Consider the following 26,746-nt stretch of genomic DNA (forward strand, 5'->3'; position numbering starts at 1 on the left):
ACCATTAAAATCTGTCTCCAGCCCCCAGGGACCTTAACATTTGAACAGATGGATTTGTACCGACTACAGCAGATGAGTTTGTTCAATTGAATATTCTAGACTGTGGTGTTCTTAAGTGGTCTTGGTCTCCTATGGCGCACGCACACACACTCACACCAGTTTACACTAGCAGTCACAAAAAAATTAAGTTTAGAGGGAAAAATCTGCTTGAGGATATCACTTTTAATTAGTGTTGCAATTGTGTTTCCTTTTTCCTCATCACAAACAGCCAAGTGTATCCCCACGGCAACAGGATGAGATGATTGATTAGCCAGCCGCTGTCTAGAGTATACGTTCTCGTCCAAAGCCGTATATGAAATTTCGGCAGCAAAATCGGATAACATTACAATAACTGCATGTTTTTTGTGAGGTGTTATGTAGTTTTTATCTTGAGGATAATTTGCCACTTTGCACAAAGACGTTTTAAAGAGTGAGTGAACTTTGTGGTGGATCGTTTACTTTGTCTTCCAGGACTTGTACAGGAAAGACTGCAACCTGGCAGCCCAGCTGCTGCAGTGCTCCAAGTCTCACTACCGAGCTCACAAGATGTCTGAGGTGAGCACCACTGGATGGCTGTGATAACAATGAACATGGTCTGGCTATTATAGCTCTTGAATGTGTTGAAGAGGCAGGTTTCTTCAATCTAAACGTGTGTTAGATCTCCTTTAAAAGGTGGCAGGTTTCATCAATCTAAACGTGTGTTAGATCTCCTTTAAAAGGTGGCAGGTTTCATCAATCTAAACGTGTGTTAGATCTCCTTTAAAAGGTGGCAGGTTTCATCAATCTAAACATGTGTTAGATCTCCTTTAAAAGGTGGCAGGTTTCATCAATCTAAACGTGTGTTAGATCTCCTTTAAAAGGTGGCAGGTTTCATCAATCTAAACGTGTGTTAGATCCCCTTTAAAAGGTGGCAGGTTTCATCAATCTAAACGTGTCAGATCTCCTTTAAAAGGTGGCAGGTTTCATCAATCTAAACGTGTGTTAGATCTCCTTTAAAAGGTGGCAGGTTTCATCAATCTAAACGTGTGTTAGATCCCCTTTAAAAGGTGGCAGGTTTCATCAATCTAAACGTGTGTCAGATCTCCTTTAAAAGGTGGCAGGTTTCATCAATCTAAACATGTGTTAGATCTCCTTTAAAAGGTGGCAGGTTTCATAAATCTAAACATGTGTTCTGTTTCGTAATGGCTCTCGCTCGGCGTCACTCTCTGCACTGTACCATGCTTGTGCACGCGCACTGAATAAAAATTCCACAATGTACCTTTACATCCCAATATTCGTCTGACCATACCCCTATCAGCTTACCTTCATAAGCAGGTGTGTGGCCACCTACTCGCCTCCTTCTTCGCTTTCACCACAAGGAAGTGCCTGGTAGATCCCCACTTGACGAGGTTGCTAGTTGAAGAAAGTTGAGACGAGTTTACATTGTGCTTATTTTTTTCTTCTCTCATAAATATTCAAGAGAAAAATCTAAGTCATAATGTCTACTTCGGAGAGTTGTAGAATCACTCTTCACCAGCGGTTCTCCATTCCCGCCTCCGTCGTGCGTTCTGGTGCGGGGCTGTTGCCGCTTTCGTGGTCGGCAGCCACGCCCGGTAGGCATTCGATGGGTAGTTTGCCTCTCCGAGGAGCCAGTGCACTGGTGCCGTCGACTCTGCGATGGCCTGGTCCTGGCTCTGGTTCCGGGGAATCGTCCGTTGTTGAACGGCCGGTTCCGTTGGTTCCGGAGGATTTGAGACGCAAGCTTTTTGCGTCTGCTCTGTTCCCGTCGCAAGATGGTGTCCTGCAGACGTGAACGGCCTGGGTTTGGGGAATTGCTGGAGACCAGCGAGGATGTGTCGGTCTCTAGTTGTCCAATGGAAACAGAGGACTACATGGTAGAGGCGGACGGGTTCTTGTTTGAAGGCCCAGTAGAGACGAATATCCCACCCGTCCAGGTAACACTGGAGGGGGGTGATATGTCTCCTTGGGGCGCCTTGTTCGAGGATGTCGGGGAAACCCCTCGGCGTCTTCAGCAGGATGCCCTACTATCAGCCACACCAGACTGTGGCTCCTTAACCAGTTGCAGCCTGCTGCATGTGAGGGATGCGGGTTCGGTGGAGGAAAGTCTGCAGGGGGAACTGCAGGCTTTGTTCCCCGAGCTTATGGCGGTGGCGGCCGCTGCAAACGGCGTGCCGCTGCCGCAGCCACTGCCTGCTCCTGTCCCCGATGATTTAATAGGTCATCTCTACCCATTTTTCCCCTCAATGGGGGCCTATGTTCGTCGGGGCCAGGTGGTGTCCCACATCATGGGCCTCACTCCCGCTTACGTACCAGTTACGCGGGTGGTGGGTTTGGTTGAAGGTATGAGAGAGGGTGTGCCACGGCTTGATAGGCCGATGGCCGCTCTCCTCTGTCCGGATGTGGTGTGGAAGCCGTTATGCAAGCCGGTTCTCCAAGGAAGATCGGCTAGGCGGTTGGCGTATTGGAGTGACCAGTCATTCATCGCGGGTACACAATCGCTGGCTGCTGCGTCTAACATCGCACAGCTGGCTAGATTTGTATCCGGGATAATGACGGGCGGCACGGAGCGGTTGGAGGTACAACATGATCAGCTCACCCAGGCGGCAGGAGCTGTCCTGCATCTGACCCAGGTGCAGGCCATAGCCTCTGGGAAAGTGGGCGCCCTGGCTACTCTGATCCAGCGCCACCTTTGGCTGGAGCAGGCCCGTGTGCCGGAGAAGAAGAGGTCTCCTCTTCTGACGGCCACCCTCTCCGATGCTGGACTATTCGGGAAGGCCCTGCAGCTGATGACCTCAACATGCAGAGAGATGGCAGAGGAGAGGTCCGTACTCCAACCCCATTTTCCGCCTCCCGTTGTCGCCGGTGGAGTCAGAAGGCTTCCGCGTCGTCGAGGTTCCTCCGCCGTGGCTGCCAATGCCTCCATCGCCACTGCTGGCCCATCGACGAAAGCCAGGAGGAGAGACGGTGCTGCTGCTGTAGCCGGCCCATCTACGACCGGGGGTGACGGTAGGGATCGACGAGACCAGCAACCGATTGCCTACCGTCCCTCCGGGGCTTCTCGGGGTGGCAAAGCCAGAGCGGCTCGAGGCAGCAGACGCCACTAGACAGTGACTTTTTTCCCCATGCGGTCCCCACTGTTTACCCCTCCCCGGCCCTATCATATTATTTGTTAATTAAATAAAAAGTCCCCTAAAGGGGGACTGTATTTTTTGGTTAAACAAACTGTGTGTTTCTTCACCAAAATATGATAAGGTTGAAAAGGGTGAATCTACATTGGTATACATTGATGGATGAGTTACATTCGTGTTATGAGATTAAAGCAAGGTCTGCAGCTTTCACGCGGTTATAGAAGGGTTTCTATCTCGGCCTGACGCTCCACATGCAGGCAGAAGCTGGTTGTATGGTCTGTTGCTTACACACGAAGTAATGTTGAACTACAACACTGTTGTGTTAGTTGCAGTAATGCTCGTATACACACGTTCCACGGCCTAGCCGTTATACTCTCTATCAGTGTTTTTCTATGTACAACATGGAATGCGGGTGTAGGATTCACACACGCACACGACTTGGTTTTGTTGTAAACCCTGTTCACAGTTAACTGTGGGTAGCGTGCATTGTATTAGCTTGCGCTATTTCATTAGCATTCTACCAAAGGTATCATATGCTAAAGTTGTTATTGTGTGCAGGGGGAAGGGTTTTGTGAGGGGGTGCCGAATAAACCCCTCCTCCCCACTTGATTGGTCAAATGGGTTTTCTCATCTCCTGTTGGGCCAGTCAGGGCCAAGCCGTTAAACGCCTTGACTGGGGGGGGGGGGAGGGTTGTCCTGACTATGCTCCTATTACAAACAGGAGTTATGTGCGGGGTTCCCCCCGTCATAGCGTACGTTACGTTGCTATGACGATGGCTTCCGTGAGTAGATCTTTACGTAAGGTCTGTGGTGTCAAAGTCTCGGGTTAGAGCGTAGGGCTTACGGGTCCGCTACGCTCGTTTTTATGTGTAACTTGAGTCAGTTGGTCACGTGACTCGCAGTTGCCATGGCTTTTTCATTCTACGACTCACGTGGGAAGGCTTTCTGGGGAATTTCGGTCTAAATCCTCTGTGGAAGGGGTGACTGGATGTAAAAATATAAAACAGTTTTTACCCCCGGCTGTGTAGACTGGGATTCATACTGTTGGTGCTTCCTTCTTTTTTATTAAAAAGAGTTGGAGTTAGGAAGCACCACACCCCTCTTGTCGTTCCCCTGGGCGCTTTGGGGATTCACTGAAAGGTCTAAATAGCCTGTTCATTGATGTGGTTGTGTCCCGACGCACGTTAAGTGCTAGCTCGGGGTGTTCTGTTGAAGATCAGGCGGGTGACTAGCACGCCTTGGTTGCTTGTGGTTAAAACAGCGTTTTTATAAAGCAACTGGGATGGAGGTTTTTTCCTCTTCCGACGACCTGTATTGGTTATTGACGGATTCTCGTTCATGTCTGGGGGATGATGATGGAATGGATCTAAACATATGTAGAGGGGTCTCACGCCCTTGGGGTGGGCCACCAGGCGCGGTTCGCACCGACCGTCTGGGTGGCGCCTTCTTTTCATGTTTTAAGATCAACACGCCTATCTGCCCCTTCTCCTGGAGTAGGCATGTCGGTGTGGTTAGGGCACGGGACTGGTTCTGGTCACGCTGGTCCAGGTCAGTTAAACCCGTTGTCCGCCGGGGATGCAGATCGGCTATTCTGGTACCCTGAGGGACTTGTGCTTTTTTCGGGGGGAAAAATGCCAGGTCGGTCCGGGTATCGCAGGGTTAGGCGCTATGGAGACCCTTGTTGGGTACATATTGTACTCTGCACTGTCGTAATGGCTTACGGTCATGCCAACCTTTACATGCCCGATCTCGTTCGATCTCGGCCGCTACGCTGGTTTGGTCCTGGTTAGTACATGGTTGGGAGACCGCCTGGGAATACCAAGGGCGGTGTGCTTGGGGCTGGTTCTCCATTCTTTTCGCTCCTCTTTCACGCATGGCGTGGAGGGGGCTGTTGGGGTGGTCTTAGACCTCCTCTGGTAACTCTGTGCTTCCCGTGCCGCCGGGCCCGGTCCGAAGTACTGTTCGTTGACCCGTAGGCCTGGGATAACCCCCTTTTTTGAGAAACTGCAACACTTGTACTGCGGTATGACACCCGCAGGTGTGTTTTGGAGTTTTTCCTGAGGGGTTATAGGAACAACCACCGCATAGGGTAACGACATAATGGTTGGTTCTCTGGTGTGTTGGAGCAGTGTCAACTCCCGGGTTGTCCGGTTGAGTGTGCCCCTGCACGTTCATGACGTCTGCCAATCATGTCAGCCTTCTCTGCCTCAACCCCTCTGGGTGGGTTTTTTTTAAAGGAGGCTTTGTCATGGTGATCAACAATGCCAGCATACGCCCCTTCCGCCGGGGCGGCTGTTTTCAGCTGACTCCTTTGGCGCCTGTCTCGTCCGCAGTGCTCCAGGCTCGGGTTACAGCCTGTTGCCTGGTTTCCCCGGTACGCTGCCTGCTTCCGTTTGTTAACCTTGAGTGTTACGGCCGTGCTGACTGCCTGTTCTGCAGGGTCAGTGTGCCAGGCGGTGTGCTATTGGGGGGAAAGGGCCCGCCCTATCCGAATACGCTGGCGATGTGGGGGGCGGTGTCACTAAGTGACCACCTGGTGGGGTCTTGATGCCTGGCGTCATTGACCTCTCCAGGCCCCCTTTTTCCAGGGGATCCAGTCCCTTCAGTGGGACTGGGTCTTCCTTCGCGCTCCGCTGCTACGGCCTTGCCACGGGGTTAGGGTTGCTCTTGACCCCGTGATTTTGGGGGCAGTAACGAGGTTGTTCCTTCCGTTCGTTCCCTGGTGGCATGCGGGTTGTGCGTGTGTGTAGTCGTGGGGTCAAGCCACGGTCTGCTGACCCTGTGCGTTGAGTTGCTTGAGTTCCTCTTCGCCTGGTCGGATCCGTCGCCCTCCCATAAGCCTCCAATAGGGAGGGTATCCTCCATTAGGGAGGGTCGGGGGGGCTCGGTCCTCCCCGGTCTGATGGTTGTGGGGGGCCTCAGCGGGGTGTATTTGTCGGGCTAAGGCTCCCGCTCAGCCCCCGTTGTGCTACTGGTGCTGAGCGAAGCCTTAACGAAACAGAACGTAAGGTTATGTATATAACCAAGTTCTGTGAGTTATGGTGCGCTCAGCACCAGGACGCCGCTGCTGCCCTTGATCTCGCCTTGTGGTGAAAGTTTGGGAAGGAGGCGAGTAGGTGACCACACACCTGCTTATCGCTGCTGTCGGGACAAAACCTCATAACTAAATTTTTTTTATATATTTTTTTATATAAATCAACTCCGTAGATCATCCTCCATATGTGTGTGTGGGTTTTACAAAGTTTAAACAATGGGAAAGCATTAAACCGATCATCTGTCTAAACCTCATAACTCTATTCAACCTCAAATCTGTGTTCGTTTTTTTCATCTGCTGAAAAGTTGGGTTTTTGGAGTTATGAGGTTTTGTCCCGACAGCAGCGTTATGAAGGTAAGCGGAAGGGGGTGTGGTCAGACGAATATGGGGATGTAAAGGTACATGGTGGAATTTTTTTTATTCTGTGTATGTACACGAAGTGAAGTACAGTGCTACTGGTGCTGAGCGCACCATAACTCACAGAACTTGGTTATATACATAACTGTTGTGAAGGGCCAGATTAAACCGAATATATATATTTATTTATATATATATATTTAATTGTATTTGTATATTCTCTAATATTCCCTGATATCCCTTGTATATTCCTTGTACAATATGCATTGAATATCCATTCTAGCCTACTGAACATCCCATAATAGTCTCCATTCTACTATTGGTCGAGACCTTGGTGCCAGGCTGCCATACCCCTCAGACCCAGTTCAAACGTACCGCTCGACATGTACGAACAAGTCCTAGTTCCGCGTAGGAATTTGGCTACCGCACCACTAATGGGACTATTTGTTCATAGTGCGTATATATACTGCGCTACTAAAGTAGGACTTTCTTTTTCAGTCCAGTTTCTTACCCTCCAATAGAGTCACAGACGTAAAGCCTCCCCGCGATGCCACGTGTGGGAGTAAGGCCAAGTTCGGCCTACCATCGGTATTGAGACATCGTGTATATTAATATTTGAATAGTCATATTTGGCACTATATCGTCGAGTTGGACGTAGTCTATTAAGCTAATAATAGTCTGTTAATATATAGTGCTTCGTGCGGTGAGAATACTACCGTAGTCAGTACCCCATCGTTTCGGGCAGAGAACTGGCTGCTTACCCAGGGTGGTTGACCCTATGTGAAGCTGCACCCGAGGAGCCCCAGAGCCGACGAGCGAGTGGACCTGTATACCGGATTGTTCTACCGACGACAGCCCGCCTTCCCAGGCACGGATTATGCTTTGGATACTTTGATTATTCTATGGATAAAGACCCCCGACACTACCGTGTGTTGGAACCCCCCCCCCTGGAGAGGACGCAAGGTGAGGAGACGCTCTGCAAGACGAGGTCTCTCCACATCTCTCCCCCGTGGACCGGAGAGAGCCGGCCCACAAAGAGTCCACCTGCTTTCATCTGTGGTCCAAGGATCGCCGGCGCATTGAACAGCACTACAGTGGGTTCACCTGGGATACCCTTGGCCGGACGAGGCAGCTGGATTCTACCCCCCCCCCCTCCTACTCCTGTCGGCTTACAAGCGACCGGATTAACCCCCTCTAGTGTATCCAGCCTATAATCATTAAAGTATCATTGCTGTTATTCCTTAACTATTCCAGGTCGTATATTTACCACCTGCGCCTTCAGAGATTGGACATTATCTATTGATATACCGACGAATACTCCTTGCCATAAAAGTGCATACTATTTCAATTCATAAATGTAATTAAGTGATTAAGTGCTTATTCTACACACCATCGCTGTGTAGGAAATAAAGACCTGCTTCTAATTCGTACATTTGTGTTGGATCCGTTTCATCTACGTGAGAGTGTTCATGATAATATATTTATGCCGTGTACTGGGTGGCCGAATATTAAGTACAAAGGTAGTGGTAGTAAGTATCATATCTAGTAATACAGTCAGGGAATTGTACCCCTCAGTTACAATTGGTCCTTCGAGCCGGATGGTAATTAGTGTAATATTAATATAGTGTTATTAATATTGAAATGGCCTATGATGAACACTCCACGAAACGATCCTCCTAACCAACGCCCGCAGCGCGAACGACGGCTCCCTCAGTACTTAGAGGCTTACGCTGTCAGTCAACAACCTAGTCTTCTACTAACAGTAAACGCGGTAAAACTAGAAAGTAAAAGTATGTCTAACCCCAACGCCCAGACTACCCCGACCATAGAGGCCCCTACGGGCTCTAATGTAACTGACCAAGTTCACGGTGGGGACCAGTGGGAACCAGACATGACTTCACACCCCGCCAGTACTGAAGAAGTAGTCCCCGATGAGTCCCGGGAGGAATACAACGCTACCGAGAGAGAACTCGGCACGGAAGAAGACGGGGAGAGCACCGTGGAGATAGAGCTCCAAGGCTCCGCAAGGAGTACCCCGAGGGAAGGCTCCCCTATACAACCGCCTTCTCCCAGCGAGGCAGAGAGGACCCTACAGCAGGCATTCCTCGTCAGCCTGAAAGCCTCTACTGAACGCGATAGACTCCAGGGTGAACGCGATCGATTGCAGCTACAGCAACGGAGCGAAGAAGAGCACATACGCCTGGAAATAAGACGCATTCAGATGGAAGAGAATGTGGCCCGAGACCGAGCAGACAGCCAGCGAGCAGCTGCTGGTGCTCTACGGGACGCAGAGCGCGACAGACAGCAAGCGCAACTAATAGAACAGCTGATCAGACGGACAACACCCTCTCCCTCCGCCAGAGGCTCCAGGAACTCGTCTAGACACACCTCCAGGGCGGCATCCCCTAGCCGAGTAAACAACCCTGAACTTGACCAACAGACGAGGTCTATACCCCCCACAGACCACCTCCCCCCACCGGTCCAAGCGAGACCTAGCAACCGGGAAGGAGCAGCATATCCTGTGGAGAGGCTAAACCAGAGACTACAAGCACTGGATGACCTAACTGAAGACGAAGAGGAAGAGGAGGAGAACCGCGCCCGAAGACAGCACAGTACTCTACCGGACCAGGAGGTCCGGTACAGCCCAGGCTATACTCCCGCGGAGCTGCGCTACAGACCCCCGACTCTATACACGGGTGAGCACGACGCACGACCCGCACCGAGGAACAGCACCTGGACAAGCGGGCCATGGTACACTGCCGGTACCAGCCCATACCAAGGAGCGGGAGGAGACTCGCCTAGGAGGCCTCTCCCCCAACGCTCGCCGATGTATCCACAGTCAGCGTCATACATTGGCACGCCTATGGTACCCGACTTCACCCAAGAGAACCGGGCCCAGTATACAGAACTCCGCATGTGTCTGGAGACCATGTTGGTGGATGTATTGGATGAACGCCACAAATACGCCATCCTACTGCAGCACTTAAAGGTGCCCCGCGCACATAATATAGCGCTCGCCTACGCGACTTCCACCACCCCATACACAGCAGCGCTGGTAGCATTGGACCAGAGGTATGGGCGCATATGGGATTACGTGATCCAGGAGATCCGACACATCGACCGCTTACCCCCAGCAATAGACAATCGAGCACTGGACGACCTGTCCATCAGAGTGCAGTCCCTGGTAGGGATGTTGGGAGCGCAAAGAGAGAAGGGGAAGTATGAACTTTACGCCAACTCAAATGTGGAAAGGATCCTGGAGAAGCTGCCGCCCGCTCGTCAGGAGCGCTTTAGGCGGCAGAGGGACCACAGAGACCCGAATGGCCCCGAACCGAACCTCCTCGATCTAGCAGACTTCCTGGCGAGAGAAGTCAGCAGCCTACGGCTAGATACATTCGGACGGAGCACCCCTGGCTCCAGAGAAGGAACCAGACGACTAAATGATGGAAGAAGATCGGTGACTGTGATGCACCAATCGGAGTCAGTACCGAGCAGCAGGAGCCACAGTACCCCCTCCAGAACGGAGAAGTGGAAGATAGTGTGCCCCTACTGTGAGAAAGAACACTGGCTAGCGCAATGTGACTCCTTCCCCAAGCTGAACGCGGAGGAAGCAGGTCAATGGATAAAGTCCAACAAGCGCTGTTTTCGCTGTGCGCGCTCACACATGGCAGCCGAATGCCGCTTAAAGAAAAGGTGCACCAAGTGCGATGGAGCCCATCTGGACATACTTCACGACAGTAACAGACGGCGCCCTTCACCTGCACCATCCAGCCGCAAAGCGAGCGTCATGTACATCGATCCCGCCAGCAGCAGTGGAGCCTGAGTACTCCTAAAAGTAGTGCGTGTGACACTAAGCTACCAGAATAAAGTCCTGGACACTTACGCCGTCCTCGATGACGGGTCAGAGAAGACCCTGCTGCTCGCCTCCGCTGCGGCCCAGCTAGGGCTGCGGGGAAGCGAAACCCAAATGACAATTCGGACAATAAGACGAGATTTGAAGACGATAAAGGGCGAGAATGTCTCATTCTCTATCGCAGCAAGCGGCCAGCCTGAGCGACGGTACCAGATTGCAGACGCTTTCACCAGCCAAGAAATAGGACTGTCGCGGTACACATACCCCGTCGCCAAGCTGATGGAGAAATATGCACATCTGCGCAAGTTACCGATCCCGCTCATAGACAATGCTATGCCGACCCTGTTGATAGGCTCCGACCATGCAGACCTCATTGTCCCGATAGACCGGGTTCATACCGGACCCCGAGGCTGTCCTGCAGCAGTCGAGACCCGTTTGGGATGGACTCTCCAAGGCCCGCTCGCCAAATCTCTCAACCGAAGTACAGCCACTAGATGTCTCCACTCCCGAGTCACAGAGGGAGAAACCGCACTCCTGCAACACGTAGAGCGGCTATGGAGCTTGGAACAAATGCCCTTTAAGAATGGAAAGAAAGACATTGGCTCTAAAGATGACATTTACGCCATTCACCTCCTCGAGACAGGGACCAAGAGAGTCCCGGTCAACGGCGTGTTGAGATACGCCACGCCACTCCTGCGGCGAGAAGGAATGCCTACTTTCCACGCCAAGACAGACGCCATAGAACGGTACCTGCTGAACACGGAGCGGCGCTTAGCCAAGAACCCCGCCCAAGAGAGTGTATACCGCGCTGAGATTGAGAAGCTCATCACAGCGGGACACATTTACATTTACATTTACATTTAGTCATTTAGCTGACGCTTTTATCCAAAGCGACTTACAAGTTCTGTACGACAAGCCATCAGGAAGGGCACAACTCTATCAGCAGAGCAACAATGTTCATCAAAGTACGTCGGATAAGGGACACGTCACAAAGATGGACATTAAAGAGGCTGACCAGACCACTGAATCGTGGTACGTGCCCCACCACAAGGTCCATCACAACGGTAAAGACTGCATAGTATTTAACTGCAGCTACCAGATCGGATCCCAAAATCTGAATAAAGAGTTACTGCCCGGTCCCACACTCGGCCCCTCCCTACTCGGCGTTCTACTCCGCTTCCGCCAGGAAAAGGTGGCCATCAGCGGGGACATTAAAGGAATGTTCCTGCAGGTGAGATTAGTAGAGGCGGACAAGCCCCTGTTACGGTTCCTATGGAGAGAGAAGCCAGGAGATGAGCACCCAGCCATCTACCAATGGGAAGTCCTCCCCTTCGGAACGACGTGCAGCCCCTGCTGTGCGACATTTGCACTACAGAAACATGTAGCAGAGGACCCAGCAGCGGACGAAGAGGTCCGACACAGCGTAAAGAACAGCTTCTACGTAGACAACTGTCTACAAAGCCTTTCAACCCAGGAAGAAGCCGAGGCTCTCCTGATTAAACTCCGCGCCTCATTGATCAAAGGCGGCTTTGATCTCAGGCAGTGGGCCAGCAGCGATCCGCAAGTACTGCGCAGCCTCTCCTCCGAGGACAAGGCAGCCAGCAGCGAGACCTGGATGGCTACAATCCCGGGAGAAGCCCAGGAGATGACCCTGGGATTGGTGTGGCGATTCAAAACAGATTCGCTTCACTACAGACACAAGCCCCTGACTACGGAGCAGGGAAGGCCGGCGGCGGCGCCGACCACCAGACGGAGTGTGTACACAACACTCGCCCGACAATATGACCCGCTAGGATGTATTCTACCGTACACCACCAGGGCAAAAATGATTGTACGAGCATTGTGGGACAAGGACCAGGGCTGGGACGACCCCATTCCCGCACACCTTGCATCCACCTGGAGAGAGTGGGAGATGGAGCTCCACTCACTCCCAGGCGTTAATATGCGCCGAAGCTACTTCCCACCCACGGTGAGGCCAGAGACATGTAAAATGGACTTACACGTCTTCAGTGACGCCTCAGAGGTCGCATACGGATCAGTAGCCTACTTGCGGGCCCAAGACCAGGGGGGAGAGATCTACACAGCATTTGTCCTCGCCCGCTCGAGAATAGCCCCACGCAAGCAACAATCTATCCCACGTCTAGAGCTCTGCGCAGCCCTAGCCGGAGCGCACCTAGCCACGCTCATCCAACGTGAGCTCACCATACCGGTGTCTAGAACAATCCTGTGGTCAGATTCCACGACGGTACTCGCCTGGATCAAATCGGACTCATGCAAGTACAAAGTCTTCGTGGGAGTCAGAGTCACCGAGATTCAAGACTTAACCGAAGAGTTAACCGGAGAAACAGAGTGGCGCTACGTTGATACAAAACAGAACCCAGCTGACGTCATCACCCGGGGGATGCCCCTGGATGACCTCACCCGTCGCAATGTCTACAGTGACGGCCCCGCATTCCTAAGACTCCCGGAAGGACAGTGGCCCATGCCTATCCCGAGGGAAGCAAGTCCAGAGGAGGTGGAAATTAAGAAGTCTGTGTTCTGTGGATTGAGCACCGTAGCCTCCACCGACCCTAACATAAACGATTGCACGTCCATAGAGAGTGCACAACAAAGAACATTCCTGCGGTACCACCCGGAGTGCAAGTCCCCCGCTGATATGTCAGCGGCTAACTACGAGGAAGCAGAATTGCTTCTACTGCAGCGAGCCCAGAGAGACTCGTTCCCCGATGAATTGGCCTGTCTACAGGGAGGAAAGCCCGTCCCATCCGACAGCAGATTAATTCACCTGGCCCCCGAGAGCGACGCTCACACCCTCATCAGAGTGGGTGGTCGCCTACGCAGAGCCCCCAATCTACCGGATGACATTAAATACCCGATCGTATTGAACAGCCGACACAAGGTCACAGAGCTGATTATAAAGAAATACGATGAGGATGTACATCACGCAGGAGCAGAAAGAGTCTTCGCGGAAATCAGACGTCGTTACTGGATCCTACAAGGAAGAGAGGCGGTACGACGCTTCCAACGAACATGTCTAGACTGCCGCAAGTGGCGCGCGCAGCCCAGCATACCAAGGATGGCTGACCTTCCTCCATGTCGCCTCCGAATCGGTGACAAGCCATTCCACTCAACGGGTATGGACTGCTTTGGCCCGCTGCACATAAAGAAAGGAAGAGGAACCGAGAAGCGGTGGGGTATTGTATTCAAATGCATGACCACCAGAGCGATACACATCGAGCTTCTCCCGACCATGAGCACAGACTCATTCCTTATGGCCTTCCGTAGATTCATATCACGGAAAGGAAGACCGTCTACCCTATTGTCCGATCATGGGACAAACTTTAAAGGCGGCGAAAGAGAGCTGAGAGAGAGCTTCCAAGCTATGGGCCCAGAACTTAAGACCCACCTCGCTCCAGCACAGGTTGATTTCCAATTCAACCCCCCAAACGCACCCCACTTCGGTGGCACTTGGGAACGAGAAGTGCGCTCCATAAAGACAGCCCTGTACGCAGTACTTGGGGCCCAGACTGTGGCGGAAGAAGTCCTAATGACAGTCCTCACGGAGATTGAGGGAGTACTTAACTCGAAGCCCCTCGGATATGTCTCCAGTGATGTGGCGGATATCGACCCAGTTACCCCCAACACACTCCTGATGGGGCGGCTAGATCCCACATTACCCCAGACAATGTACCGGCCTGAAGAAGCGAACGGCCGACGAATGTGGAGGTACAGCCAAGTATTAGCCGACAAGTTTTGGAACAGTTTCCTACTGCACTACCTACCGTCTCTACAGACCCGCCAGAAGTGGGTAAAGGAGAGAGACAATTTGACAGAAGGAACAGTCGTCATGATTATTGATCAATCACTGCCCAGAGCTATGTGGCCGGCCGGCCGCGTAAGCAAAGTGATCACCGGTGCCGACGGCAAGGTCCGAGCAGCTGAAGTGCTCGTCCAGGGTCGCACTTACACCCGTCCCGTGGCAAGGCTCATAGAACTGCCTCGACTCCCAGACACAATCGATGATGACCATGACCCTACAACCCTATGACTTTGTGAAGTTGACTGACCCCTACAGCAAACCCTTATGTGTAAATAGACAACGCGATTAATCTGTCTCCGTTTAACTGATTAGGTCTGGGACCTATTCAGGGGGTGGCTGTTGTGAAGGGCCAGATTAAACCGAATATATATATTTATTTATATATATATATTTAATTGTATTTGTATATTCTCTAATATTCCCTGATATCCCTTGTATATTCCTTGTACAATATGCATTGAATATCCATTCTAGCCTACTGAACATCCCATAATAGTCTCCATTCTACTATTGGTCGAGACCTTGGTGCCAGGCTGCCATACCCCTCAGACCCAGTTCAAACGTACCGCTCGACATGTACGAACAAGTCCTAGTTCCGCGTAGGAATTTGGCTACCGCACCACTAATGGGACTATTTGTTCATAGTGCGTATATATACTGCGCTACTAAAGTAGGACTTTCTTTTTCAGTCCAGTTTCTTACCCTCCAATAGAGTCACAGACGTAAAGCCTCCCCGCGATGCCACGTGTGGGAGTAAGGCCAAGTTCGGCCTACCATCGGTATTGAGACATCGTGTATATTAATATTTGAATAGTCATATTTGGCACTATATCGTCGAGTTGGACGTAGTCTATTAAGCTAATAATAGTCTGTTAATATATAGTGCTTCGTGCGGTGAGAATACTACCGTAGTCAGTACCCCATCGTTTCGGGCAGAGAACTGGCTGCTTACCCAGGGTGGTTGACCCTATGTGAAGCTGCACCCGAGGAGCCCCAGAGCCGACGAGCGAGTGGACCTGTATACCGGATTGTTCTACCGACGACAGCCCGCCTTCCCAGGCACGGATTATGCTTTGGATACTTTGATTATTCTATGGATAAAGACCCCCGACACTACCGTGTGTTGGAACCCCCCCCCCCTGGAGAGGACGCAAGGTGAGGAGACGCTCTGCAAGACGAGGTCTCTCCACATCTCTCCCCCGTGGACCGGAGAGAGCCGGCCCACAAAGAGTCCACCTGCTTTCATCTGTGGTCCAAGGATCGCCGGCGCATTGAACAGCACTACAGTGGGTTCACCTGGGATACCCTTGGCCGGACGAGGCAGCTGGATTCTACCCCCCCCCCCCTCCTACTCCTGTCGGCTTACAAGCGACCGGATTAACCCCCTCTAGTGTATCCAGCCTATAATCATTAAAGTATCATTGCTGTTATTCCTTAACTATTCCAGGTCGTATATTTACCACCTGCGCTTTCAGAGATTGGACATTATCTATTGATATACCGACGAATACTCCTTGCCATAAAAGTGCATACTATTTCAATTCATAAATGTAATTAAGTGATTAAGTGCTTATTCTACACACCATTGCTGTGTAGGAAATAAAGACCTGCTTCTAATTCGTACATTTGTGTTGGATCCGTTTCATCTACGTGAGAGTGTTCATGATAATATATTTATGCTGTGTACTGGGTGGCCGAATATTAAGTACAAAGGTAGTGGTAGTAAGTATCATATCTAGTAATACAGTCAGGGAATTGTACCCCTCAGTTACAATAACCTTACGTTAACGTTAATAGCTCAACTGCGACCGACTCATCCATAGTTTCCTTTACAGACAGTTCGCTAACGTTACAATGTGGTGGAATATTGTGAAAAGACCGGGTGAACCAAACGATCGACAAACAGAAAAGAGAATGAGACCGAGACCGACTATTTGTGGATGTGCGAGTAAGTAAACAAACTAACATGTATTATGTAACGTGTATTACACGTGCCTCTTTCTTGGTTAAAAGCTGCTATATAATCGCAGTCTATTTACCATTCAGATCAAACATGGCTTGTTTCCTATAGCCATTCTATTCTTCTGTGTTCTGTTCTTCCATTGAATTCCATATGTTCTCTCTGACGTCCTCTCTCTCCCTCTCTCCCTCTCTCTCTCTCTCTCTCTCTCTCTCTCTCTCTCTCTCTCTCTCTCTCTCTCTCTCTCTCTCTCTCTCTCTCTCTCTCACACACACACACACTGAATAGAGGACGAGACATCAAAGCAAATATTGGTAACAATATATCACAGTGCTCTACAATTTAATTAATTATGTTTGTACTTCGTTTTTGTAATTACATACTCATTGTTACACAGTGTACTTACCGCATTACACTTCCTTAACATTAACAATAACCCTAACTATATTCCTAATCCTAACCTTATTCCTAGGTATTGAGTCAATTCAATGCAGTAAGTACATTGCAACAATGACTAAGTACAATACGTGTTATACTGTCATTACACAAATGGCTACACAGGAACAGAGAATGGTAAGTGTGACTGTCTGGGTGGGTGGGATGTTCGGGTGGGGACAGATGTTATTGGATTAGATGTTATTTTATCACACACCACACTACTGACACTTTTTGGGTGGGGGCACGAGTGCAGAGATTTTTGGCTGGTGAAAATGCTGAGTGGCTAGTGACTTTGGAAAACCACTAGCCACAGTGGCTAGTGAGCCAAAAAGTTAATGTCAAGCCCTGCATGTGACGTGACGCTAACGAGACTAAATAGTTTATTAAATATCGTTGACCACAACTGAGGACACAAACATTTTATTTACAAAAACCAGGACGAAATTTCTCTTCATGTATGTTGATATTGTTGACTAAAACAAGACGAGACAAAATAATTATAACTTTTCTTAACCCTTTTCCCGCCAATAACGTCGTACGACGGGTTTCAAGTCCATGCGAATTCTGCCAATAACGGCGTACGACGTGATTCTGATCATAATTTCATATTTTCGCCATGGTATTCATATTCCACTCACAGAGCCTTGTCAGATGTTGATGGACTCAGCACAACTCTGCAACGCTTCAATACTGCCACGTGGTGGCTGATCGGCGAGTTGCCAAACCGGAAATGCCCGTTGCAGCTCGGTCCGTCCCCTAATTCCGTCCGGCCACTCGTTTTAGCGTCCCGGGACTCAATACACACACCGTGGATATGGATCTTTGCCATAACTCAATAATCTACATTATTTGGGCGTGTATTAGTAATATACAAACCGGAAATGGATCGCCTAGATCCAGGGGTGTAAAGTACTTGAGTAATTGTACTTTGTTACAATACTTAAGTACTGTTTTGGGGGATTTGTACTTTACTCGAGTATTATTAGGTTTGTATACTTTGTACTTTTACTCCATTACATTTCAGAGAAAAAAAACATACTTTTTACTCCTTACATTTAAAATGCAGACCTACAAAGTACAAAGTATATCTTACATTTTAATTAGTATATTTGTATTGTTTATCTGGTCGAACTAACGTTAACGTTATTAATCCTGCGACCGCAGGTAAACAGCCAATCAATGGGAAATGAACCCGCCCATACCCATGCTGATTGGCCCTTGTGCAACACTAGAAAGCGGGGATCTTTGATTAACACATTGGCGCCCGACCACGTATTTATCCGTGTTTCGAATCCATGCTTAGTGGACAGAAGGACGGACATATCCGTGGCAAGTTGTTTTGGCGTTTATTCCATTTTAATAACCTATTCAAGGTCGCCGAGCGGCACTGCAGATGTACCCTACTCTTTGAGTTAGCAAAAGTGCATTACCGGCCAGATCCTCTTAGGGGCGCTATCGCGATAATAGTGTTCCCTGTGGCAGAGGTTGCCTCTTTTTTTTTGGATCTCTAATGTAGTTTTCTACTCCCTGAAGCGATCCCTATATCCTGTACCTTGGAATACGTTTTGGATCGCATATTTCAGTGTGCAATAAGAGGATTTATCATCAGCCAATGGACATATTAGCTATTAGCAGTAGCTATTAGCCCTGTATCTCGCCTTCCAGGAAATATGCTAGACCAAATTCGGTATAACGCTTATATTCACGGCCCTATAAAATGAGAACGTATTGATAAAAAAAATATCTCACCAGCTGATGATTTCACTAATTGGCTCACCTCTTCAACTAACTCACCTGGTGCAATGTTAAAATGTTAAAATGAAAACTTGGCCCACGATGGAATGAGTTTGAGACCCCTGGTCTATCCCTTTAAAAAAAATTACTTTTACTTTTTAGTACTTAAGTACATTTAAAAGTAGGACTTTTTTACTTTTACTCAAGTGTGTTTTTAGCCAGATACTTTGACTTTTACTTGAGTCAGATTTTGAGACGGTACCCATACTTTCACTTAAGTATAATTTATGGGTACTTTTTACACCCCTGCCTAGATCCCCACTACATAACTGGGATCTGTTTGCTCCACTCTCATCGCCCAACGGTATGAGGAGACTGACGTGAGTTTCAGCGTTTTTGTTTATCATTTTTTTATACAAACTGCTCTGATCAATATATCACCCATACTACATGAAGCATCTAACGACTATCACAGAATTATAAACGACCCCCCCCCCCTCCGTTCACCCGCGCATGATCAGTCATAACCCTTAGGACCATGTACAGTTGACATTTTTTATATAGCGTCGATCGGTATCAAACTGCATTTGATGATCTAATATATGCATTTGTGCCTATATCTCACGTTCTGGGAAATACTGCAGAAAACGATAAAAAAATATTTATACTCTAGTCTAGACGGTATTTTCGTATGAATGTGTGAATGAGAAAGTAAAACGTTCCTACATCCTGAACGATAGGTAATCGATGTTGAATGGGCCATAGTAATGTCAATTTAGCAATACAATTTAAAAAGTTATAGCCCTGCAAAGAAGGTGAACATCTCCATAGACTTACAGTACTGGCAGATAATGGTATAAGATGATCAAAGTGGTGGCAGGGAATGGTTAATGCCCTCGTCCCGAGTTGAGCAGTGTGACGGGGAGCTGTTATTAGCATTAGCTGAAGAGCTATTTGAAAAGCTAGTTTTAGCTTAACGTTACCTTGGCTAAAGTTGGGACTATTCATAATCCAGCTGCAGACCTGCAAGCAAAGTACAGCAAGTTGGCAAAGGAGTATTCCAAGGTAAATCACTTTTTCACCAGTAACGTTACATTGTTTGTATTTCCATCTAGCTCGCGTTAGCTAGTGGCTAACCTAGCTCACGCTAATGTGGCTAACTGATCGACCTTTCGCACACAATTAATGACATGTTGCGGACAGCCATACCGGTGACAATGTTTAGCTTTTAGTGCCAAAAGAGTCTGAGGCGGAGTCTCAAAAGAGAATGTTGAATATTTATTGTGCATTTAAAATCACAACAGAGCCTCTGCTACTACAGTAGCTAACCTAAACTGAGCCTTCTGGATAGGAGGAAGTGCGCAACAACGTATAATGTCCGTGTGGAACCAATGTGCCAACAACATTTCCGTGGGTGAAGCATAGTTGAGCATAGAACTTTTAATGATACTAATACTAATCTATACAATCACCTGTTGTTGAATAAATACCATTACTTTCTAGTTATTACTAAAAAACAGTATATATAAAACAGTAGCTGTAAAAAAGAAAAGAAAAAAAAAGTTTTATAATTTATATAATATTTTTTGTTTGTACATTAACTAAAAATAGACACAAATGTCATCTGTTTCCGTCGACAAAATCTAGACTAAAACAAAAAAGACAACATTGAGACAAAAACGGACTAACACTAAAATGCTCAGACATTTAGTTGACTAAAACTGACTAAACGGAAAAATAAATGAAGATGACTAAATATGATGAAAACAAAAAAGGAGCACTTGACTCTCAGACAGAGTGGCAGATTTTCCCAGAGCCTTGCTGGATGAATTATGAATGGAAATAGCGAATAAAAGAAAAACGGATCCAAAAACGAGTATACTCGTTGTCTGACGCTCAACGATTGGACGGCAATAACGAGTTAACTCGTTGTTGGCGCAGAAAGGGTTAACAGACAGGTAAGCAAGTATATAAGAAAAATAATAAGAGAGTATTGTTGAATGAGGCCCATTGTGTGTACTTTTTGACAAGGAACGCAACAGTAATACCACCACCAACAAAAACATCTTACTGTCATGGCTAGACGTATTGAACCCAATATGCAGACACAGAAATGTCAGGTCTCGCTAAAAACCAGCACTGGTATATTTAATTAGAGTGACACAGGGATCCCGTACAGTCCAGGGAGCATGTGTGGGGCAGGGTAGTCAGACGGGCAGGGGTCGATAATATAACGGGTACTCAGGTAATAAGGTGGAGTAGGCAGGGGCAAGGCAGTCCAACAGGCAAGGGGTCATAGGAGAGGAGGACAACACAGGGTTAGGCACAGATTAAAGAACACGGAATAGATCACTCACGAGCGCACAATAAACTACTGACTGGGAAAACACGAAGTTATGATCTGGTAGCATCATGACATCTGAGGCGGGGGTTATACAGATGACGTAATCGGCCCACAGACGTCAATCAGCTGCTCCCATGACTCCAGCACACCTGAACTCCATACCTGGTAGAGAGAGAGAGAGAGAGAGAGAGAGAGAGAGAGAGAGAGAGAGAGAGAGAGAGAGAGAGAGAGAGAGAGAGAGAGAGAGAGAGAGAGAGAGAGAGAGAGAGCAACAGCATGTGACACTTACTGTAGATTATATTAGATTATATCTGATTGGTTATTGATGCAGGGAGCTGTTGGCCTGCCAAGTGGTATTACCTGACAACCATTGCATTCTTCATTGTGTAAAAAATTACACACAATGTGCAAAACCACCTGCTGGTCGAAGGCTGGGTAATATTTGTATTATTATTATTTGTAATTAATCTTAAAGCTGCTGGTGCCGCTAGGAGTCTGTGTAAAACCTTTATCGCATGCACAGACTTGAAAAGTGGCAGGTAAAATCTGAAGTCGCCTACTGCAGCTTAGCAGATACCTATGGTATCTTTTCATATCATATCAGTCATAATTAAATGTGAATTCATATCAACAAAAATAATGACCAATACCACAGAATTGGCAAATCCATCATAACCCGGTCTTTATAGTTTAAAGATTGAGAGGTATGGTCTCACATTAATTAATACCGTAGGCCTATACAGTACACAGAAGATAATTACGTTTCCCCTCAGATATTGATTGGTGCAGAGATCACTCAGAAGGGAGTTCATAGTTGGCCGTGCTGTCATGTGTTTCCCTGCAGTCTCACCTACTGATCCCTCTCTCTTCCCACTGGGGGAGACAGCCTCACCTACTGTTCCCTCTCTCTTCCCACTGGGGGAGACAGCCTCACCTACTGTTCCCTCTCTCTTCCCACTGGGGGAGACAGCCTCACCTACTGTTCCCTCTCTCTTCCCACTGGGGGAGACAGCCTCACCTACTGTTCCCTCTCTCTTCCCACTGGGGGAGACAGCCTCACCTACTGTTCCCTCTCTCTTCCCACTGGGGGAGACAGCCTCAGCTACTGTTCCCTCTCTCTTCCCACTGGGGGAGACAGCCTCACCTACTGTTCCCTCTCTCTTCCCACTGGGGGAGACAGCCTCACCTACTGTTCCCTCTCTCTTCCCACTGGGGAAGACAGTCTCACCTACTGTTCCCTCTCTCTTCCCACTGGGGGAGACAGCCTCACCTACTGTTCCCTCTCTCTTCCCACTGGGGGAGACAGCCTCACCTACTCTACACAGCCATAAAATAATGTGAATCCCTACCCACCTTCAAAATCGCCCTCAAAGAGCACCTACGGGAGGCTGCAATTCGAAACTGGCCCCTGTAAATGTCCAACCCCAACCCCCACCCAACCCCCTCCTAATGTACAGTTCCCTCCCCCCTTGTATGTATATATTTACTGTTAGGATCTGTTTAACAGTACTGTATATTTGTATATCTTGTATGTCATAAATGTAACAGTACTGTATATCTGTATGTCATAAATGTCATGATATATATCTGTATATCTGTATGTTGTGTATGTCATAAATGTCATTATGAATTGAAAATAGGGGACCCTGATGTAAACAAGATGAAAGTCTTTCTCTGGTCCCCTTAACAATTGTGTGTATTGAGCCGTACTGTATTGTACCCATTCTGCAATGTTAATAAAATTGTCAATCAATCAATCAATTAATCTGTTCCCTCCCTCTTCCCACTGGGGGAAACAGCTGGTTATAAAAATAGCTCTGACTTCAAACACATTATTTTATGCACAGGCTTCTATTTATTAACAAAGCATAGTCAGTATTTTATATTTTTCCCCCTCCTTGCTATTTCTAGCTGGAGAACCATAATCGAATCTGTTCCCTGTGGAGCCCATGTCTGTTTGATGAGAGAGAGAGAGAGAGAGAGAGAGAGAGAGAGAGAGAGAGAGAGAGAGAGAGAGAGAGAGAGAGAGAGAGAGAGATATTGAATAAGGGATAAAGCTAAAGAGGAACTGCCAGTGTGAGGATCAGTTCTCTCTGACCTCCACCTGCTATTAATAGACAGAGACATTCCTCCTCAGTGGGATGTGTCCAAGCGTGTGTGAGAGAAAGGGGGGGGGGGGGATTGTCAGTATGTGTCACAACAGCAATTCAGTTAATACATGTTCAAATACATGTGGGCATGGTGCAATGTATCTCTGACCAGTTCATTAGGAAGCTGAGTAGCTAAAGTCCCATGAGGCCCTCCATGGACTTGTCTGGTCTGTGTGATGGCAGGAGAATAAATTACTTTTCTAAACCACAACTATGGATTGGAATCTGTGAGGAACAGTGCTATAAATAGCATAGGAAAGAGTTTCTGCTCATTTGAGGCAAAGCAATTAATGAAACCCTTTTTCATGTATTCCTCAATCAACAGACGGAAGGCTTTACAGACAAAAACATCTTTGTCAGCAGCTGAGACATCATTAAACATGTTTTACAATGTCTATCTGTACTGTTTAACCCACATTTCTGTTTAGATGTTTCTATGACATTTTCCTTATATTTTTTCCTCTCAGCTGCCTGTGGACTTCCAGGAACGTGTCAGCTCCCACATGGAGAAACACAACCACAGTAGTAATGGAGTCACAATGGCGATGTGCCACTCCCCTTACTCGGATGCCGTGCCAACAGCCATCATTGCCAAGGTCCTGGAGAAGCCTGAACCAGGTAGCAGCTGCCCGGCGACACACTCTCCCAGCCCGCAGCCTCAGGATGGGGACTTCCTGTCTGGAACAGGAAGCACTGACCAACTGAACCACCACATTGCATACAAGACCTCTGACCTGTACTGCAGCGACACGGCCCTCTACTGCCCCGAGCGCTGGCAAGATACGGAGCGCAGACAGAGCATAGACCTCCATGACACCGGGCTTCTCCAGCTCCATGCCCAGAACTCCACCGACAGCAACCCCGACGAGGAGGCCTTCCATTCAGGCAGCTTCTCTCACCACGAGCCCCCATCCTCCTTCCACCACCACGACGAGTTCGAAGCTGGTTCCCTCCCGGCCTCCAGTTCCTATTCCAGCTTCAGCGTTGCCTCGGAGGAGAAGGGGGGTGTGGAAGGGAGTTGCGGCCGTACGGCCAGCAGCACCATGTCCTCCTCGCACCAGGCACTGTACATGGACTGGCGAGAAGGCGGCAAGGGTGCATGTTCTTATGATAAGGACGGCTCCTGCTTCCCCAAGTCCCACAGCATCCAGCACATGGTGGCCTCCAGGAGCCCCCAGAAGGGCAGCTCACCGGTGTACACACGGACGGCATCATGCTTCAGTGAGCCCTACCATTCCAGCACCCCCCGTCTGGCCTCTTCGCACAGCATGGGGTCAACCTCGGGGCTAGCCCCTGTGTGCGGAGGAGGAGCAGACAGCAGGGGCAGCATCCCAGTCCCTGAGGACGAGCTGAGCGGCCGCTGGAGACAGCTGAGTGTCGAAGACATCAACACTTTCCCCTCCTCCTACCGGAACATAGGAGGGCGCGTCTCTCCTTACAGTTCCTCAGAGCACCACTTTGCCATGGGCCCCGCCAGTAAGGTCAAACTGGGGCCCCTCTACAGCAGCTTCCAGGAAGGAGACAACATCTTCCACAGCCATGTGCTGGACCGGTGTTTCGGTGTCTCGCCTAATCCCAGCCCGAGTCCCAGCCCCAAGCATCTGGGTCTGGGGCATCGCAAGCAGGAGAAGCCCTCCGTGCTGTACAGGGCCAAGGAGGACAGCCAGGACTCAGAGTGCAGCCTCTTCCTCTCAGGGAGCTGTAAGGAGAAGGAGAGCAGTGGGAGCGCAAAAGCAGGGGGCGGAGCCAAGAAGGACTGGGCCAACCTGGGCCTCGAAGGTTCAGGTGAGTCCATACACCAAAGCTCCTTGGAGGCCTCCAGCCTCCAGCACTACCCCAGCCCCAGGCCCACCACCCGACCTCGTCCCAGCTCCAGCTCTGCCCTCAGTGTCGGCCCCGCACTCCCAAAGAAGACCTCTCCAAGATACCAAAAATTTGGCAGCACGGGACTGACTAGGAAGGACAGTCTGACCAAGGCGCAGCTATATGGTACACTGCTGAACTGAGGGGAAAAGGTAGGGCTGGGCGACATGGTCAAAATATGATATCACAATAATTTTCTTATTTTTGACGGTATTTCGTTTTCCAGTGCAAATTACAGTGATTGACATCTTTCTGATTAATTTTTTTCTTTTGTAATACAATTGTCATGGTGTTTTTTCATTCAAAAGGGTATATTTTAATAAAGAAATCTTTCCATCCCCAAATCTTTATAATACTGCTGCAAGGAATGCATTTTTAGATTAATAAAAAAAAAAAAAAGGTGCATGTACCTGTATAATTTTACAATTTGTGTAATCGGTATAGTAAAAATCCATACCTTAGCATGGATATAATATTCGGTATACCTCCCTGCCCTGGGAAAAATAACTCTTCCTTGTTTTGTGCATGACGAAAATAATTAATCTTAACTTACTGTACCGTACCGTACTGTATGTCTCCAAAATCCCCTGCAGCAAACATAATCTGGCGTGACGGGGGCATTAATAAGATGTTATTGTTTTATGTATTCTAGCCAAGGCACGTTTCATACAGTCTGCAATGCAACACTATTGTTGTTGTTGTTGTTGTTGTTGTTGTTGTTGTTGTTGTTGTTGTTGTTGTTGTTGTTGTTGTTGTTGTTGTTTTTTATCCAGATATGTATGTCATGATACAGAGTAGGCCAGCTATTCAATATGTTCTTTGTTTCCATATATTTATTTATTTATACAGTACAGTTTTGAGCCATCGGGATGAACCCGTAATTCCTGTGAAAGATATGCATATTGACAAAGGAGCAGCAACAAAGACACACCTCGATAAAGTACCATGTTCGCTGTTCCATATTTGGTGTACAGTATGTATGATGTCAGTTAAGCCAGTAAAATACCATTAATTTCTCCCCCTGTATACATACAGTGTGGATAATGGAGATAAGATAAAATATTCCTTTATTGATCCCCTTGGGGAAATCCAGACGTGTGTAATGGTGTGGTACAAAACTTTCCAAGCAGGTTCTCCCTCGACACCTCCCACTATACTTTTAATTAACACACTTTTTGAGAAGGACCCTGCTGACTGCAAGCTGTTAAATAGTCATTTCCATTCTCTGTTTTTTCTCGAACAAAATGCACGCTGTGTAATGCATACATGCAGGGACGTGCACAGGACTTTAGAGGGGCAGGTGCTCAAAGGCTGAAAAGGGCACTACACTTGCGTGTATATATTAACCGAGCGTGCGTAGCGCGCTAGCACGATTTTTAAGGGCCCTTTTCGGGCGGGGGGCCCCCTTTTTATGCTTTTTGGGGGGTTTTGGTGATCAAATATTGAATATTGAACTATAATAATCAGTGCAGGAGCTCACTTATCCTTGAAAGACACTTTTATCACTGACTTAAAAGGCCCATACATCTCCATAAATGTTCAGGGGGGAGGGAATAAGTGCTTACCCTACAGACACCAAGAAGTGCTGTATATTCTGTATTGTTTAATATAAATGCATTTTTTATTCCAATCCCGATTTGTATTTGAGATTCCCAAATCCCATCGGACTTGACTTCTTCGTGTCCCTCAATGAGTGTAATACCAGCATTCAACTGTATGCGCCACAGCGGTTTCTATCATCATCATCATCATCACCACCCACGCTATGCATAAAATATATAGGTCCGCGGAGAGGCACGCTGAGGAGGCCGTGCACACTGCAATGGAATATGGGGCATCTCTCTCTCTTTACCTAATATTTTGATTCTATCCTGACATTTTTCAGTTGGAAGGGCAGTCTATATGCGTAACGGTAATTTTTTTTAATTTTTCTTTTCAAAAAGGGCACTTTTTTGATGAGGCTCAAAAAGGCAGGTGCTCAAGCACCCCTTGGCCTCTATGTGTGCACGTGCCATACATGAATAAG

At 48.3% G+C, this 26,746-nt stretch overlaps 1 protein-coding gene across 1 annotated transcript in view; it reads left to right on the top strand.

Moving 5' to 3' along the window:
- Positions 1-24,863, top strand: part of begain (brain-enriched guanylate kinase-associated) — a gene marked incomplete at both ends in the record, with an annotated part of 160,226 nt that extends 135,363 nt beyond the window's left edge. Inside the window, 2 exons of the mRNA XM_084309756.1 lie at positions 511-594; positions 23,325-24,863. Of these exons, the coding sequence (XP_084165882.1) occupies positions 511-594; positions 23,325-24,863 (1,623 nt within the window). The remainder of the gene's footprint in view (positions 1-510; positions 595-23,324) is intronic.
- Positions 24,864-26,746: the final 1,883 nt, after the last annotated feature.

Source organism: Notolepis coatsorum (genome assembly GCF_963971535.1).
Source record: "Notolepis coatsorum genome assembly, chromosome: 3".
NCBI lineage: Eukaryota > Metazoa > Chordata > Actinopteri > Aulopiformes > Paralepididae > Notolepis > Notolepis coatsorum.